This window comes from Triticum aestivum, chromosome 3D (assembly GCF_018294505.1).
Source record: "Triticum aestivum cultivar Chinese Spring chromosome 3D, IWGSC CS RefSeq v2.1, whole genome shotgun sequence".
Classification (NCBI taxonomy): domain Eukaryota; kingdom Viridiplantae; phylum Streptophyta; class Magnoliopsida; order Poales; family Poaceae; genus Triticum; species Triticum aestivum.
The window spans coordinates 340,878,238-340,893,860 of record NC_057802.1 but is presented as its reverse complement, the minus strand read 5'-3'; the positions used below and the strand labels follow the sequence as shown (position 1 = coordinate 340,893,860).

General features: G+C 44.2%; 1 protein-coding gene across 1 annotated transcript; it reads left to right on the top strand.

The window, feature by feature from the left end:
• Window positions 1-627: 627 nt before the first annotated feature.
• Window positions 628-4,242, top strand: LOC123074610 (WUSCHEL-related homeobox 7). Its single transcript, XM_044497409.1, has 3 exons — window positions 628-1,019; window positions 1,178-2,266; window positions 3,665-4,242. The coding sequence occupies exons 1-3, from the start codon at window positions 845-847 to the stop codon at window positions 3,940-3,942; spliced, it is 1,542 nt and encodes a 513-aa protein (XP_044353344.1). The 5' UTR covers window positions 628-844; the 3' UTR covers window positions 3,943-4,242.
• Window positions 4,243-15,623: the final 11,381 nt, after the last annotated feature.

Here is a 15,623-nt window from a genome sequence, read left to right as displayed (position 1 = left end):
TGAACCAAACACCCCCTCAGTCCAACGCTACTCCTTGAAGGCTTGAACTTAATCAAAACACATGGGATATAGATGGGCATAATCAATGCTTAGAACGAGTGGCGCACATTTTTTCGAAATTACTGCACGCACAAATCTCGAATTCGACGTGCATATAGTAGTAGTAGTGTATACCGTAAGTACGGTTTCATTCGTTTTGTGCAGGCTGCGGATGCGACGATCAGAGGGTTTAACCTGCGATCCCCAGCCTAGGTGACCATCACGCACGCACACCACCATCTGCGCAAGCAAAAGGGCACTAACAGTAACGGAGGCAGGAACGCAGGAGCCGGGCAGAGCCATGATGGGTTCTCGGTGTCTTCCTTGCTTGTCATACCTAGGGCAAGCTCGCGCCCGCTCCAGTACTTGCACTTGCACCCATCGGGCATCAGTGGGCCACAGGTGGGCAACCGTCCATCAGTCCCCTCCTGATGCAAACCCATCAAGCTAGCTAGCCGCCCTACCGTAGACCGTAGTAGTCCCTTGCATGCATGTATCCCCAAGGAAAAAAAAATGGCAGGAGGGGTCGTGCTGCTCCTGCTAGCTACTTCAGCACTCCATTTATTGCCACGCCGTGGTTGGCTTTGGGTTCGGCCATTATAAGAGGCAGCAATACGCAAGAATGCGTATACAGCTTTGCTTTGCTAGGTAGAAAACCATAGGGAGCCTGAGCAGTGCGTAGCAGCAGCAAGGGGAGAGGCTTAGCTAGGCGTCGTCTCGTCCGTTTCGTCGATCCCTGCCTCCGCTCCACCGTAACTGGCCGTCGTTGTGTTGCGACGGCGAGGAACATCAGATCATCACCACCATGGCGTCGCCAAACAGCAGGCAGCAGCAGCAGCAGCACTGGCCGAGCATGTTCCGCTCCAAGCACGGCAGCCAGGTGTGGCAGTCGCAGCCGGACATGACCGGCTCGCCCCCCTCCCTCGTCTCCGGCTCCGCCGCCGCCGCCGGCCACTCCTTCAAGTCCCCCTTCTCCTCAGGTATGCATGCATGCTACTGTTTGCTGCGCATGATCACTTGCATGCACTAGATAGATATAGGGTTCTTTCTTGTAGCCTGCTGTTGATCGAGGATCGATCGATCGTGATCGAGACGGGACACGGGAGTCAAATTGATTAACTGCTGAGTATACATGCAGGTCCTGATCAGGAGAGGAACACCGACACGAAGCCGCGGTGGAACCCCCGGCCGGAGCAGATCCGGATCCTGGAGACGCTCTTCAACTCCGGCTTGATCAACCCGACGCGCGACGAGATCCCCCGCATCCGCATGCGCCTGCAGGAGTATGGCCCGGTCGGCGACTCCAACGTCTTCTACTGGTTCCAGAACCGCAAGTCCCGCTCCAAGAACAAGCTGCGCAACGCGGCCTCGCGCGCCGCTCCCGTCCGGGCCTGCGCCCCGGCACGCCAGCAGGCCGCCGCGCCGTATACGCCACCTCCCAAGCAGTTCCATCCGCCGAAGCCGCCGCTCTTCTCGCCGGTGGCTCCCACGTCTTCCTCCTCTTCCTCCTCCGACCGGTCGTCCGGATCCAGCAAACCGGTGAAGCCGGCTGCCACGCAGGCGATGTCCGCGACGGCGGCCATGGACCTGCTCTCGCCGCTTGCCGCGGCGTGCCACCAGCAAATGCACTACCAGTTCAGCCTGGGCCAGCCCCCGGTGTCTACTCCGGCTCAGGCTCCGGCTCCTACGCCAACGTTGGACGAGTTCGTCGCCACCGACGTCGAGCCGATCTTCCTGCAGTACCCACAAGGGCACTGCCTCTCTGCGGGGGAGCTCGCCGCCATCCTGGGCGCACAGTACATGCCAGTGCCTGCCGTGCAGCAGCCACCGGTGGCATCGCCCGCCGGCATGCTCTTGGGGCTCTGCAACGACGTGGCAATAGGTCCCACCAGCACTGGCCAAAGGAGCAGCGCCTCGGCCGCCGGGGTTGGTCAATACTGGTCCGGCGGCGTTGATCAGCTCGGCCTCCGCAAGAACAGTGACCCCTTCTTGAACACCTCCGTTGGCAAAGAAGAGGCGTATGACGACTTCACGAAGACGAAGCTGGGACTGCCACAATACGGCTTAGGCGTCACTGCAGCGCCGGCTACCTCTGCGGCTGCTGTTTTGCGTCCTCCTGCTTCGCCGGATTCCGGCGCCGTCACCGTTGCAAGTGCGTCTGCTACTGCTGAGCTGACCAGTTTATTTGCAACCACTGACGCGATCAGCTACAATAGTAACTTGCAAGGTATGTGATGAAACGTGCTTAATCTTGGTACACCATTTTGATTTTTGTTCATTCACGCCCTCTCACTATATTATCATATGCATGCGTATGTAAGTGTTCGTGTCTTCACGGGCTAGAGGCCAGAGGGGGGAGTTTCTCTTATAATTAATATTCTGCCTCCATTTCAGTTCCTTTTGGATGTTAGTTTGCCCATTCCCATTGTTTAGGTATACCCATACACGCACGTCCAATCTTTTTTGTATGCTTCCTTGCATGAGGCAGTGCAAATTGCCTTTAGGGCCCCAATTATAAATCCCAGCGTAAGGGCATATCGTATGGTTTGACGATTGGGCATGTAAATGAGACAAGGTTGAACCATGTAAACTCTCTAGTGCATGCACAATCCTGTCACTCCAAGCTGTACATCATGCATGCATGACTTTTCGCTAAATAAAAATGGGTGGAATTTGTCAGCTTGTAATAGTCACAGCTTTAGGAAAGACCATAACTCGTGAGCTGTACTCCATGAGCAAAAAAAAAAAAATTTGTGATGGGATGTTACAAATATATGAACTCTTTCATGGTGACAAAAACATCATAGCATGACCTGTAGGTTCATTAATGCTAGTTGCAAGTAAGCATGCACCCATATGCGTCCATTGCATGCATGGAGCTATTTCACATGTTCATGAAAAGACTAGACTTGAAGGAATGGAAGCATACGGTTCCATATAAGATTCCAAAATGAGACTTTAGAAGCAAATATATGAACACATTGCTTAGTTTCGAACATGTGAGGAGCAGATTGGTCTTGTCATGCACACATGTGGCAGCAGTAATTCAAGTGGAAAAAAAATACTCCCGTAGTACGTGTGAAAGGAGTATAATTTGATCCGAAGCTGACAGATTAGTGGTTAAAATCAACCAAAAGGGGGGAAGCCTTTTGTGGGTGAAACTGAAGGACAGTAACACTAGATCCTAGTACTATCGTGGTCGCAAGCCACACAACTCATAATAAATGTACATCATTCGTATGGTCTTGTCACGGCAACTTGTCTATCATCAAGAGAAAAAGGAGGAAGCAGCGGATGCGTGTGAAGAATTTTACCGCGTACGTATAGGAAGGAGGGAGGGAGCACGGACGCACGCAGAGTGATGGCGGAAAAGACTGAGGAGGTGATGGCGGTCAAATTTCCTCCTGTCCGCGCGCGCTTAAAGTTCCCTTCACATTATACAGGGGGCGTTTTTACCTAGATCGACCGTGTGCATGGCAGTCCAAGACTGTCACACGCTTGCTGGGCGCTTGGGTTTCCTCGTAGTCTTCCGTTTCGCAAGTCACGGGCGACAATAACTCCCCTCTGCGCCGCACTTAATATCACTCCCGGTTTTCATTCTTTTGACCGTGTTGCGTGCATGCAGGACCAGCGGATGATGTTGGGTTCGCGGGCGCAGCGGCAGCGGCAGGGGCAGGGGCCACGGGCGTGTTGGGCAGGGGCGCCGCGGTGGTGTGCTTCGCGGGCACCAGCGCCGCGTGCAGCGTCCCGGCCACGCACCTCGACGTCAAGCTCTACTTCGGGGACGGGGCCGTCCTCTTCCGCTGCAACGGCGACCGCGCCGAGCCGCTCCTCGTCGACGACGCCGGCCTCACCGTCGAGCCGCTCCAGCACGGCGGGGTCTACTACTGCGTGCTCATATAGCAGCATGAAACCGCGCGTCTCCCCGTCCACCTAATCTAGTGATGCTCCTCTATATATAATCTAGATTCAGTAGTTTTCTAGTAGTACTATGTAGCTTATTCTCTCATGACCGTTGTCCGTCCATCGTATTGGAAAAGGGCTACTAGTATTCCAAAACTTAAGCTATTATCGCATGCTTGTGAGCAGTGATCCTGTCGTTTATTACCAAATTTCTGATCAATTGATTGAGGTCGATATACTCCATCATCATGAAAATAATAATCATGAGTATTTACTAGCAGTGGAGGTTCGCCTATGCTACTCCTTTTTTTTCGCAACATGAGCCTCCTACAACTTGTGTTGGTACTGCACGTACGATCAACTCTACTGTTTTGGTTTTAATGTCGCCAATGAACTTCAAGTTAGGCAGCTATAGCAGCCCAGCACACATGTACAGGCTGATAGACAACCTTCATGGAGTACAGGAACATGACACAAGAATACTATAGCAAACCAGAACGATGATATACATGCATGTACGTATAGTACAAAGTGCTACCAAAAATTGCCAATGGTACTCGGGAACCTCGGTTTCCGAAAAACCATTTTCTACAACGATTTTTTTGAATTTCTTTGTAAACACATATACACATGTATACTATGTATTTGCAAAATTTCAGAACATTCTACTTTCACAAATGGAGTATAAGAAAAAGACAAATATGTATTTGCAAATGGGCCGCTTTTTTATTGTTGGGCCACCAATGGACAGCTCACAAATTGCATTTTTTTCAAAACAAAATTTCATGGATCCATAGCGAACACATACAAGTTTCCACAGAATTTGTTTCATTTTTTGAAACTTCAAGGTATGATTTTTTTTTCAAAAAACGGGTACCAAGGTGCCCGAGCACCATAACTTCGCACTCGAAGTGCTACTCCATACACAGCAACCGTATTAGTGATACCAATAAAACCATACGTCAACTCGAGGGTCGTGGTTGGGTTTTTATTTGCCCAAGTGGAGCTCGGGCGGAGGAGGGTCGGTCTCGGGTCACTAGTAGAAAACAGGGCATTGGTTCGGCCCTCGTAATACCATTAATCCCGGTTCGCTCACGAACCGGGACCAAAGGAGGCAACTGTCCCGGTTCGTGAACCCAGGGGGCCAGCCGGGCCACGTGGGCCACTGGTCCCGGTTCGTCTGGACCTTTTGGTCCCGGTTCCACGCACGAACCGGGACCAATGCGCCTCGCCCCTGGCCCATGACCATTAGTCCCGGTTTGTGCCACAAACCGGGACTAAAGGGTTGGTCCTCGTTGCGGTCAGAGTTTAGTCCCACCTCGCCAACCGAAGGGCGCTCACACCGGTTTATAAGCCCGTCCCTTTCTGCCTTGTTGAGCTCCTCTCAAAATGAAAATAGATGCCCTTATACAGGGAATTTGACCTAAATTCAGAGTGAATTTCTATGAAATTCATAGAAATTTATTATGAATTTAGGTTGAATTCTCTCTATAGGCGCATCTATGCTCATTTTTTTATGTTGGGGTTGGCGATCTTTACAGACTTTTTGTGTGTTGAATATGCACCATTCAAAATCAGTCTCTGCTTTGAATGGTTCATTTTGAACACACAAAAAGTCTGGAGTTCAAATAAGTTCAAGAAAATGAAATCCCTTTGTAACAGATGAGTTTTCGTCCGAAACCCTGATACTTCGAAAGAGATTGTCCATTTTGTTCACGAAGTGCATCCGCCTTTTGCCGGGACCCTCTCAACTTTTTAGCACATGCTATGTGGGTGAAATGATGATACCATGCCAACTTTCAACCTTTTCACAGTTCATTTGTAGGGTTTTTCAATTTCAAGTTCATTTGAAATGATTTTCAATTTTAGGGTCTTATAGCTCAAAATAATTAGTAAATGCATGAAAAATAACAAATGAAGAAAGGATTGAAAAATGATGATGCGGCTTTGAATGGTGCATTTTGAACACACAAAAAGTCAGGAGTTCAAATAAGTTTTAAAAAATGAAATCCCTTTGTAACAGACGAGTTTCCGTATGAAATCCTGATACTTTGAAAGAGATTGTCCGTTTTGTACACGAAGTGCATCCAGTTTTTTCCGTAACCCTCTCAACTTTATTGCACATGCTATGTGGATGAAATGATGATGCCATGCCAACTTTCAACCTTTTCAGAGTTCATTTGAAATGCTTTTCAATTTTAGGGTCTTATAGCTCAAAATAATTAGTAAATGCATGAAAAATAACAAATGAAGTCAGAAAGGATTGAAAAATGATGATGTGGCTTTGAATGGTGCATTTTGAACACACAAAAAGTCAGGAGTTCAAATAAGTTTAAAAAAATGAAATCCCTTTGTAACAGACGAGTTTCCGTATGAAATCCTGATACTTTGAAAGAGATTGTCCGTTTTGTACACGAAGTGCATCCAGTTTTTGCCGTAACCCTCTCAACTTTCTTGCACATGCTATGTGGATGAAATGATGATACCATGCCAACTTTCAACCTTTTCAGAGTTCATTTGAAATGCTTTTCAATTTTAGGGTCTTATAGCTCAAAATAATTAGTAAATGCATGAAAAATAACAAATGAAGTCAGAAAGGATTGAAAAATGATGATGTGGCTTTGAATGGTGCATTTTGAACACACAAAAAGTCAGGAGTTCAAATAAGTTTTAAAAAATGAAATCCCTTTGTAACAGACGAGTTTCCGTATGAAATCCTGATACTTTGAAAGAGATTGTCCGTTTTGTACACGAAGTGCATCCAGTTTTTGCCGTAACCCTCTCAACTTTCTTGCACATGCTATGTGGATGAAATGATGATACCATGCAAACTTTCAACCTTTTCAGAGTTCATTTGAAATGCTTTTCAATTTTAGGGTCTTATAGCTCAAAATAATTAGTAAATGCATGAAAAATGGCGCATGAAAAGTAACAAATAAAATAAATAAGTAATTAGAAACAAAATAATATAAAGTTTATTAAAATATATAAGTAGAAACAAAATAAAATAAACTTTAATAAAATTTATGAAACAAAAATTAACAAAGTATTTTCTGTTCAAAACATTATAAGAAACTTCTAGTATTATTGAAACTAAAATCATATAGAATTGATGCAACTAAAATTATCGAAGTATTTTCTGTTCAAAATCATTAAAAGCAAAAAGAATTTTCATAAACAACTTTTTTGATAGAAACTTTAATAGCAAAAAGAATTATCATAAAGTAAAATAAATAAGTAATTAGAAACAAAACAAAATAAAATAAATAAGTTTTTTATTGTAAGTAGAATCAAAACAAAATAAATAAAGCAAAAAAGTAAACAAAAAAAGGCAAAAAATAAAAAATATGCCACCTACTGGGCCACCACGGCCTGAATACGACTAGAAACCCATCGATGGGCCAGGATTCAGGCCCGCAGAAGGCCCAGTAAGCCCATCAGGCATAGCAGTGACAATTAGGCCCGTAAACCTGCAATGGAGAGGAGCTCGAGAGGGGTGCGGCAGTGGGGCTTATAAACCACTGCGCGCCCCTCTCAACTAGCGAGGTGGGACTAAACTTTCGACGCGGGCGCAGCAGCACAAGGCCTTTGGTCCCGGTTGGTGGCACCAACCGAGACTAAAGGGATGCATTGGTACTGGTTCGTGGCGCCAACCGGTACCAATGCCACCCCTTTAGTCCCGGTTGGTGCCATCAACCGGGACCAAAGGCCGCCGCTTCCCGCCCTTTGGGCTACTGAAAAGAGGCCGTTGGTCCCGGTTGGTGGCACCAACCGGGACTAAAGGTGGCGTTGGTCCCTGTTGGTGCGACGAACCGGGACCAAAGCCTTTCCTATATAAGAAACACTTTGCGAAAATTCAGAATTTCATCGCCAGTTGCCGCCGACGATGCCGGCCTCCTCGACGCCGCAAGACTGCCCCGCCGCCGTCGCCGTCGCCCGTGCCCCCGAGCCCACGCTGAAGCCGTCCGCCGCCCCCAAGCCCACGCCGCCACCCATGCCGTCGCCCTCTGCCGCCCCCGAGCACGCCCGGCCGCGCCCCTGCGCCACGACCCGCCCCCACCGTCGCCGTCGTCGCCGGCCACGCCCCTGCCACGGCCCGCGCCCCCCACCGTGGCCGTCGGCGCCGCCCGCGCCGCCCCCACCGTCGCCCTCGCCGCCCCCGCCGTCGCCCTCGCCGGCCGCCCCCGATGTGAGCCGCCGCCGCCACGGCTCTGTTCAGTGTTTTTTTTCATACAATGTGTATTTTTTTGTTCATTGCATTTTTTCATATATATATAATGTATATATGTATGTGGTAGCTATATGATGAATGGATGTGGCTATGTATGTATGAATATAATGTTCATAGCATTTTTTGTTTATATATGTTTTTTTCATATATGTATTAATTTTTATTTAGGTTGTTAGTAGATATCGATTTTAGGTTAGTGCATTTTAGGTTAGTGTAGAGGAAAAAGTAAAATTAGTAAGTACTACTTGATTTTAGGTTAGCGCTTAGTAGTTGAACTAGTTGATTTAATAAAACTACTTTATTTTACTATATATAGAAGTAGTTTATTTTTAGTAAGTACTACTTTATTTTATTTATAGTAAGTGCTTAGTAGTTGAACTAGTTTATTTAATAAAACTACTTTATTTTACTATATGTTGAAGTAGTTTGTTTTTAGTAAGTACTACTTTATTTTATTTATAGTAAGTGCTTAGTAGCTAATTGAACCAGTTGATTTAATAAAACTACTTTATTTTACTATATATAGAAGTAGTTTATTTTTAGCAAGAAAATTAATAGAACTAGTTTATTTTTTTAGTTAAAGCAATTATTCCCGCATCGACGTCGACGATGCCAATCCCGCATCCTCGTCGTCGACTCGGCGGAGGAGGCCGGCTTGATCAGAGGGGCCATGTCCGGGACTGGGCTCTGCCGGGCTGGTTTTGGGAGGTGCTACCTTCCGGGGGGCGTAGGTTGGTGAGGAGCCAGCCCGTCGTTGACCCGATCCTTGTTTGGTGGCGGTCGCGTGGGCCAGTGACGGTGCCGAGGCTTCCGGACACCGCGGAGGTGGTACGTCACCGTGTCAGCGAGGAGGACCAGCACGTCCGTCGCTACATGGTTGCGTTGGAGGGCAGGTTCGACAATACCTGGCAGGTTCTTCAGGGATCTCACTGGAGCTATGATCCTGTGATGGTTCCTTCCCTTTGGGTGTCCACCGCCCGCGCCGATACCCGTCGGGCGCTACGGTTCTAGCTGTACTGGCGATATGTATGATAGTATTCGAGGTGTATTAGTGATAATATTCGACGATGTACGGACACATCGAGATGATGTAGTTTTGCTTATAATTGAATGCATCCTAATTTGAATACCACTTTATTTTGTGATTTGATTTTGCTTATTGAATGCTCAAATTGGAAAACTACTCCTACTTTGAATGCTAAAATTGGAGAGCACTATGCAAGGCGTATGCATATGATTAGTTGATAGCTTATAGGGATTTTGTTTTCACAGAAATCTAGGAGCCCCCCTCCATCATCCCCGCCGTCGTCCCCGTCACCGACCCCCTCCGACCTCGAGGTGAGACCAGCCATGAACCGGTTTTAGAAAGATAGTTAAACGATATTTCGGGTTGACTTTAAGTCTATTGAGTCTCCACCATATATGAGAGGACGAAGAATCCCGACTGTTGTCGTGGGGGTAGCTTCTCCTTCGTTCCCGTGTGCTAGACAATTTGGTGTAATGCACTCGAGAATGAAAGGAAGGAGCTACCATCACCGACGGTCGCAAATGTCTGAGAGGAATCAGTGAGGGAGTGTTCCACTTCTTCGTCCTCTCATATATATATATATATGAGAGGACGAAGAATCCCGACTGTTGTCGTGAGGGTCGCTTCTCCTTCATTCCCGTGTGCTAGACATTTTGATGTAATGCACTCGGGGATGAAAGGAGGAGCGACCATCACCAACGGTCGAATGTATACACCACGTGAGCTGAGAGTTTTCAAGAAAAGACTCGACAAACCGATAGTCAACCCGTGATGAATAATAATGATCTAACTTAGGTTTTTTAGTACATATATTTAATTGTAGACGTTTAATATTTGAATCATGAACATAGGAAATGTCGTACTCGGACGACGAAAGTCTCCCGGGGAGTGCGACTGGTGCCACGACGACCGAGGTCTGTGCGACAGGCCTTACCTAGACGAAGATCAGCGCTTCAGTATTAAGCTGGAGGAGACCTTCGATGTTGAAACAGTACGCAACGACGACAAGTGTTATTTTTTCGTAATTAAGCACGACTTCAACTATTTCAACGTGTACTTTTCATCTTTTACAATTCGACTAGCTTATCCCATGCCATGCAAGACGCTACGTCTTGGAGAGTATGGGTTTTGAAGACCATGAAAGTATGGAAACAAAGAAAATTCACCTAAGGACCCATCATGATATAGATTTTGAAGTAAATCTGTATAATTCTGAGAGCGTAACCCTTTTTGGTTGCAAAAATTGAGAAGCATTTTGCAAGATGTATGGTTTTGATGAGGGTATGCTTGTCACCATGGATCTTGGTGATCCTGACATCGAGCAAGACAATATGGACATTTGGGTCCTTGTTGATACGCCTCCAATTCTACCGCTATGTGAGTTTCTCAAACATAGTTATTAGCTAATTTATATTGTTCATTTCAAAATAGTTGACAGCTTATTTTAATTGACATCTTATTTTGATTGTTCAAACAATGTGCGGAACATGGTAGACAGAACCTACTACACCGATGGCTCTGAGTTAACTTATAAGTTGCACTATCATTATTAACTTTGCATCTTTTGGCTTCAATATTATGAATATGTGTATCACTACGATCGAGATCCAACAAACCATTTTCGTTGGTGTGTATGACCATAGAAGTTTTTATTCATGTAAACAGAACAACAATTGTTCTCTAATTTAAATGAATAACCGTATTGCAATAAACATGATCAAATCATATTCATGCTCAACGCAAACACCAAATAACACTTATTTAGTTTCAACACTAATCCCGAAAGTACAGGGAGTGTGCTAACGGAATGGGTCAAGTCAATCACGTCATTATCCTAATGAGGTGATCTCGTTAATCAAATGACAACTCATGTCTATGGCTAGGAAACATAACCATCTTTGATTAACGAGCTAGTCAAGTAGAGGCATACTAGTGACACTCTGTTTGTCTATGTATTCACACATGTATTATGTTTCCGGTTAATACAATTCTAGCATGAATAATAAACATTTATCATGATATAAGGAAATATATAATACTTTATTATTGCCTCTAGGGCATATTTCCTTCAGTCTCCCACTTGCACTAGAGTCAATAATCTAGTTCACATCGCCATGTGATTTAACATCAATAATTCACATCACCATGTGATTAACACCCATAGTTCACATCTCTATGTGACCAACACTCAAAGGGTTTACTAGAGTCAATAATCTAGTTCACATCGCTATGTGATTAACACCCAAAAAGTAGTAAGGTGTGATCATGTTTTGATTGTGAGATAATTTTAGTCAACGGGTCTGTCACATTCAGATCCGCAAGTATTTTGCAAATTTCTATGTCTACAATGCTCTGCACGGAGCTACTCTAGCTAATTGCTCCCACTTTCAAAATGTATCTAGACCGAGACTTAGAGTCATCTAGATTTAGTGTCAAAACTTGCATCGACGTAACCCTTTACGACGAACCTTTTTTTCACTTCCATAATCGAGAAACATATCCTTATTCCACTAAGGGTAATTTTGACCGCTGTCCAGTGATCTACTCCTAGATCACTATTGTACTCCCTTGCCAAAATCAGTGCAGGGTATACAATAGATCTGGTACACAGCATGGCATACTTTATAGAACCTATGGCCGAGGCATAGGGAATGACTTTCATTCTCTTTCTATCTTCTGCCGTGGTCGGGCTTTGAGTCTTACTCAATATCATACCTTGTAACACAGGCAAGAACTCTTTCTTTGACTGTTCCATTTTGAACTACTTCAAAATCTTGTTAAGGTATGTACTCATTGAAAAAACTTATCAAGCGTCTTGATCTATCTCTATAGATCTTGATACTCAATATGTAAGCAGCTTCACCGAGGTCTTTCTTTGAAAAACTCCTTTAAAACACTCCTTTATGCTTTGCAGAATAATTCTACATTATTTCCGATCAATAATATGTCATTCACATATACTTATCAGAAGTGTTGTAGTGCTCCCACTCACTTTCTTGTAAATACAGGCTTCACCGCAAGTCTGTATAAAACTATATCCTTTGATCAACTTATGAAAGCGTATATTCCAACTCCGAGATACTTGCACCAGTCCATAGATGGATCGCTGGAGCTTGCATATTTTGTTAGCACCTTTAGGATTGACAAAACCTTCTGGTTGCATCATATACAACTCTTCTTTAATAAATCCATTAAGGAATGCAGTTTTGTTTATCCATTTGCCATATTTCATAAAATGCGGCAATTGCTAACATGATTCAGACAGACTTAAGCATAGATACGAGTGAGAAACTCTCATCGTAGTCAACACCTTGAACTTGTCGAAAAACTTTTTGCGACAATTCTAGCTTTGTAGATAGTAACACTACTATCAGCGTCCGTCTTCCTCTTGACGATCCATTTATTCTCAATTGCTTGCCGATCATCGGGCAATTCAACCAAAGTCCACACTTTGTTCTCATACATGGATCTCATCTCAGATTTCATGGCCTCAAGCCATTTTGCGGAATCTGGGCTCACCATCGCTTCTTCATAGTTCGTAGGTTCGTCATGGTCTAGTAACATAACCTCCAGAACAGGATTACCGTACCACTCTGGTGCGGATCTTACTCTGGTTTACCTACGAGGTTTGGTAGTAACTTGATCTGAAGTTACATGATCATCATCATTAACTTCCTCACTAATTGGTGTAGAAGTCACAGGAACAGATTTCTGTGATGAACTACTTTCCAATAAGGGAGCAGGTACAGTTACCTCATCAAGTTCTACTTTCCTCCCACTCACTTAGAGAGAAACTCCTTCTCTAGAAAGGATCCATTCTTAGCAACGAATGTCTTGCCTTCGGATCTGTGATAGAAGGTGTACCCAACTGTCTCCTTTGGGTATCCTATGAAGACACATTTCTCCGATTTGGGTTCGAGCTTATCAAGTTGAAGTTTCTTCACATAAGCATCGCAGCCCCAAACTTTAAGAAACGACAACTTTGGTTTCTTGCCAAACCACAGTTCATAAGGTGTCGTCTCAACGGATTTTGATGGTGCCCTATTTAACGTGAATGCAGCTGTCTCTAATGCATAACCCCAAAACGATAGCGGTAAATTAGTAAGAGACATCATAGATCGCACCATATCTAGTAAAGTGCGATTACGACGTTCGGACACACCATTACGCTGTGGTGTTCCGGGTGGCGTGAGTTGTGAAACTATTCCGCATTGTTTCAAATGTAGACCAAACTCGTAACTCAAATATTCTCCTCCACGATCTGATCGTAGAAACTTTATTTTCTTGTTACGATGATTTTCAACTTCACTCTGAAATTCTTTGAACTTTTCAAATGTTTCAGACTTATGTTTCATTAAGTAGATATACCCATATCTGCTTAAATCATCTGTGAAGGTGAGAAAATAACGATATCCGCCACGAGCCTCAACATTCATCGGACCACATACATCTGTATGTATGATTTCCAACAAATCTGTTGCTCTCTCCATAGTTCCGGAGAACGGCGTTTTAGTCATCTTGCCCATGAGGCATGGTTCGCAAGCATCAAGTGATTCATAATCAAGTGATTCCAAAATCCCATCAGTATGGAGTTTCTTCATGCGCTTTACACCAATATGACCTAAATGGCAGTGCCACAAATAAGTTGCACTATCATTATTAACTTTGCATCTTTTGGCTTCAATATTATGAATATGTGTATCACTACGATCGAGATCCAACAAACCATTTTCGTTGGTGTGTATGACCATAGAAGGTTTTATTCATGTAAACAGAACAACAATTGTTCTCTAATTTAAATGAATAACCGTATTGCAATAAACATGATCAAATCATATTCATGCTTAACGCAAACACCAAATAACACTTATTTAGTTTCAACACTAATCCCGAAAGTACAGGGAGTGTGCGATGATGATCATATCAATCTTGGAACTACTTCCAACACACATCGTCACCTCGCCTTTTACTAGTCTCTGTTTATTCTGCAACTCCCGTTTTCGAGTTACTACTCTTTAGCAACTGAAGCAGTATCAATTACCGAGGGGTTGCTATAAACACTAGTAAAGTACACATCAATAATCTGTATATCAAATATACCTTTGTTCACTTTTACTAGTCTCTATTTATTCTGCAACTCCCGTTTCGAGTTACTACTCTTAGCAACTGAACCAGTATCAATTACCGAGGGGTTGCTATAAACACTACTAAAGTACACATCAATAATCTGTATATCAAATATATCTTTGGTCACTTTGCCATCCTTCTTATCCACCAAATAGTTGGGGTAGTTCCGCTTCCAGTGACCAGTCCCTTTGCAGTAGAAGCACTTAGTCTCAGGCTTAGGACCAGACTTAGGCTTCTTCACTTGAGCAGCAACTTGCTTGCCGTTCTTCTTGAAGTTCCCCTTCTTCCCTTTGCCCTTTTCTTGAAACTAGTGGTCTCGTCAACCATCAACACTTGATGGTTTTCTTGATTTCTACCTTCGTCGATTTCAGCATCACGAAGAGCTCGGGAATTACTTTCGTCATCCCTTGCATACTATAGTTCATCACGAAGTTCTACTAACTTGGTGATGGTGACTAGAGAATTCTGTCAATCACTATTTTATTTGGAAGATTAACTCCCACTTGATTCAAGCGATTGTAGTACCCAGACAATCTGAGCACATGCTCACTAGTTGAGCGATTCTCCTCCATCTTTTAGCTATAGAACTTGTTGGAGACTTCATATCTCTCAACTCGGATATTTGCTTGAAATATTAACTTCAACTCCTGGAACATCTCATATGGTCCATGACGTTCAAAACGTCTTTGAAGTCCCGATTCTAAGCCGTTAAACATGGTGCACTAAACTATCAAGTAGTCATCATATTGAGCTAGCCAAACATTCATAACGTCTGCATCTGCTCCTGCAATAGGTCTGTCACCTAGCGGTGCATCAAGGACATAATTTTTCTGTGCAGCAATGAGGATAATCCTCAGATCACGGATCCAATCCGCATCTTTGCTACTAACATCTTTCAACATAATTTTCTCTAGGAACATATCAAAAATAAAACAGGGAAGCAACAACGCGAGCTATTGATCTACAACTTAATTTGCAAAATACTATCAGGACTAAGTTCATGATAAATTTAAGTTCAATTAATCATATTACTTAAGAACTCCCACTTAGATAGACATCCCTCTAATCCTCTAAGTGATCACGTGATCCATATCAACTAAACCATGTCCGATCATCACGTGAGATGGAGTAGTTTCAACGGTGAACATCACTATGTTGATCATATCTACTATATGATTCACGCTCGACCTTCCGGTCTCCGTGTTCCGAGGCCATATCTGTTATATGCTAGGCTCGTCAAGTTTAACCTGAGTATTCCGCGTGTGCAACTGTTTTGCACCCGTTGTATTTGAACGT

Bases quoted from the DNA above. Each gene is read 5' to 3' on its own strand.
- LOC123074610 (XM_044497409.1), top strand. From the start codon at position 845: ATGGCGTCGCCAAACAGCAGGCAGCAGCAGCAGCAGCACTGGCCGAGC. The intron at 1,020-1,177 runs GTATGCATGCAT...GTATACATGCAG, and splicing joins CAAGTCCCCCTTCTCCTCAG to GTCCTGATCAGGAGAGGAAC. The intron at 2,267-3,664 runs GTATGTGATGAA...GCGTGCATGCAG, and splicing joins CTACAATAGTAACTTGCAAG to GACCAGCGGATGATGTTGGG.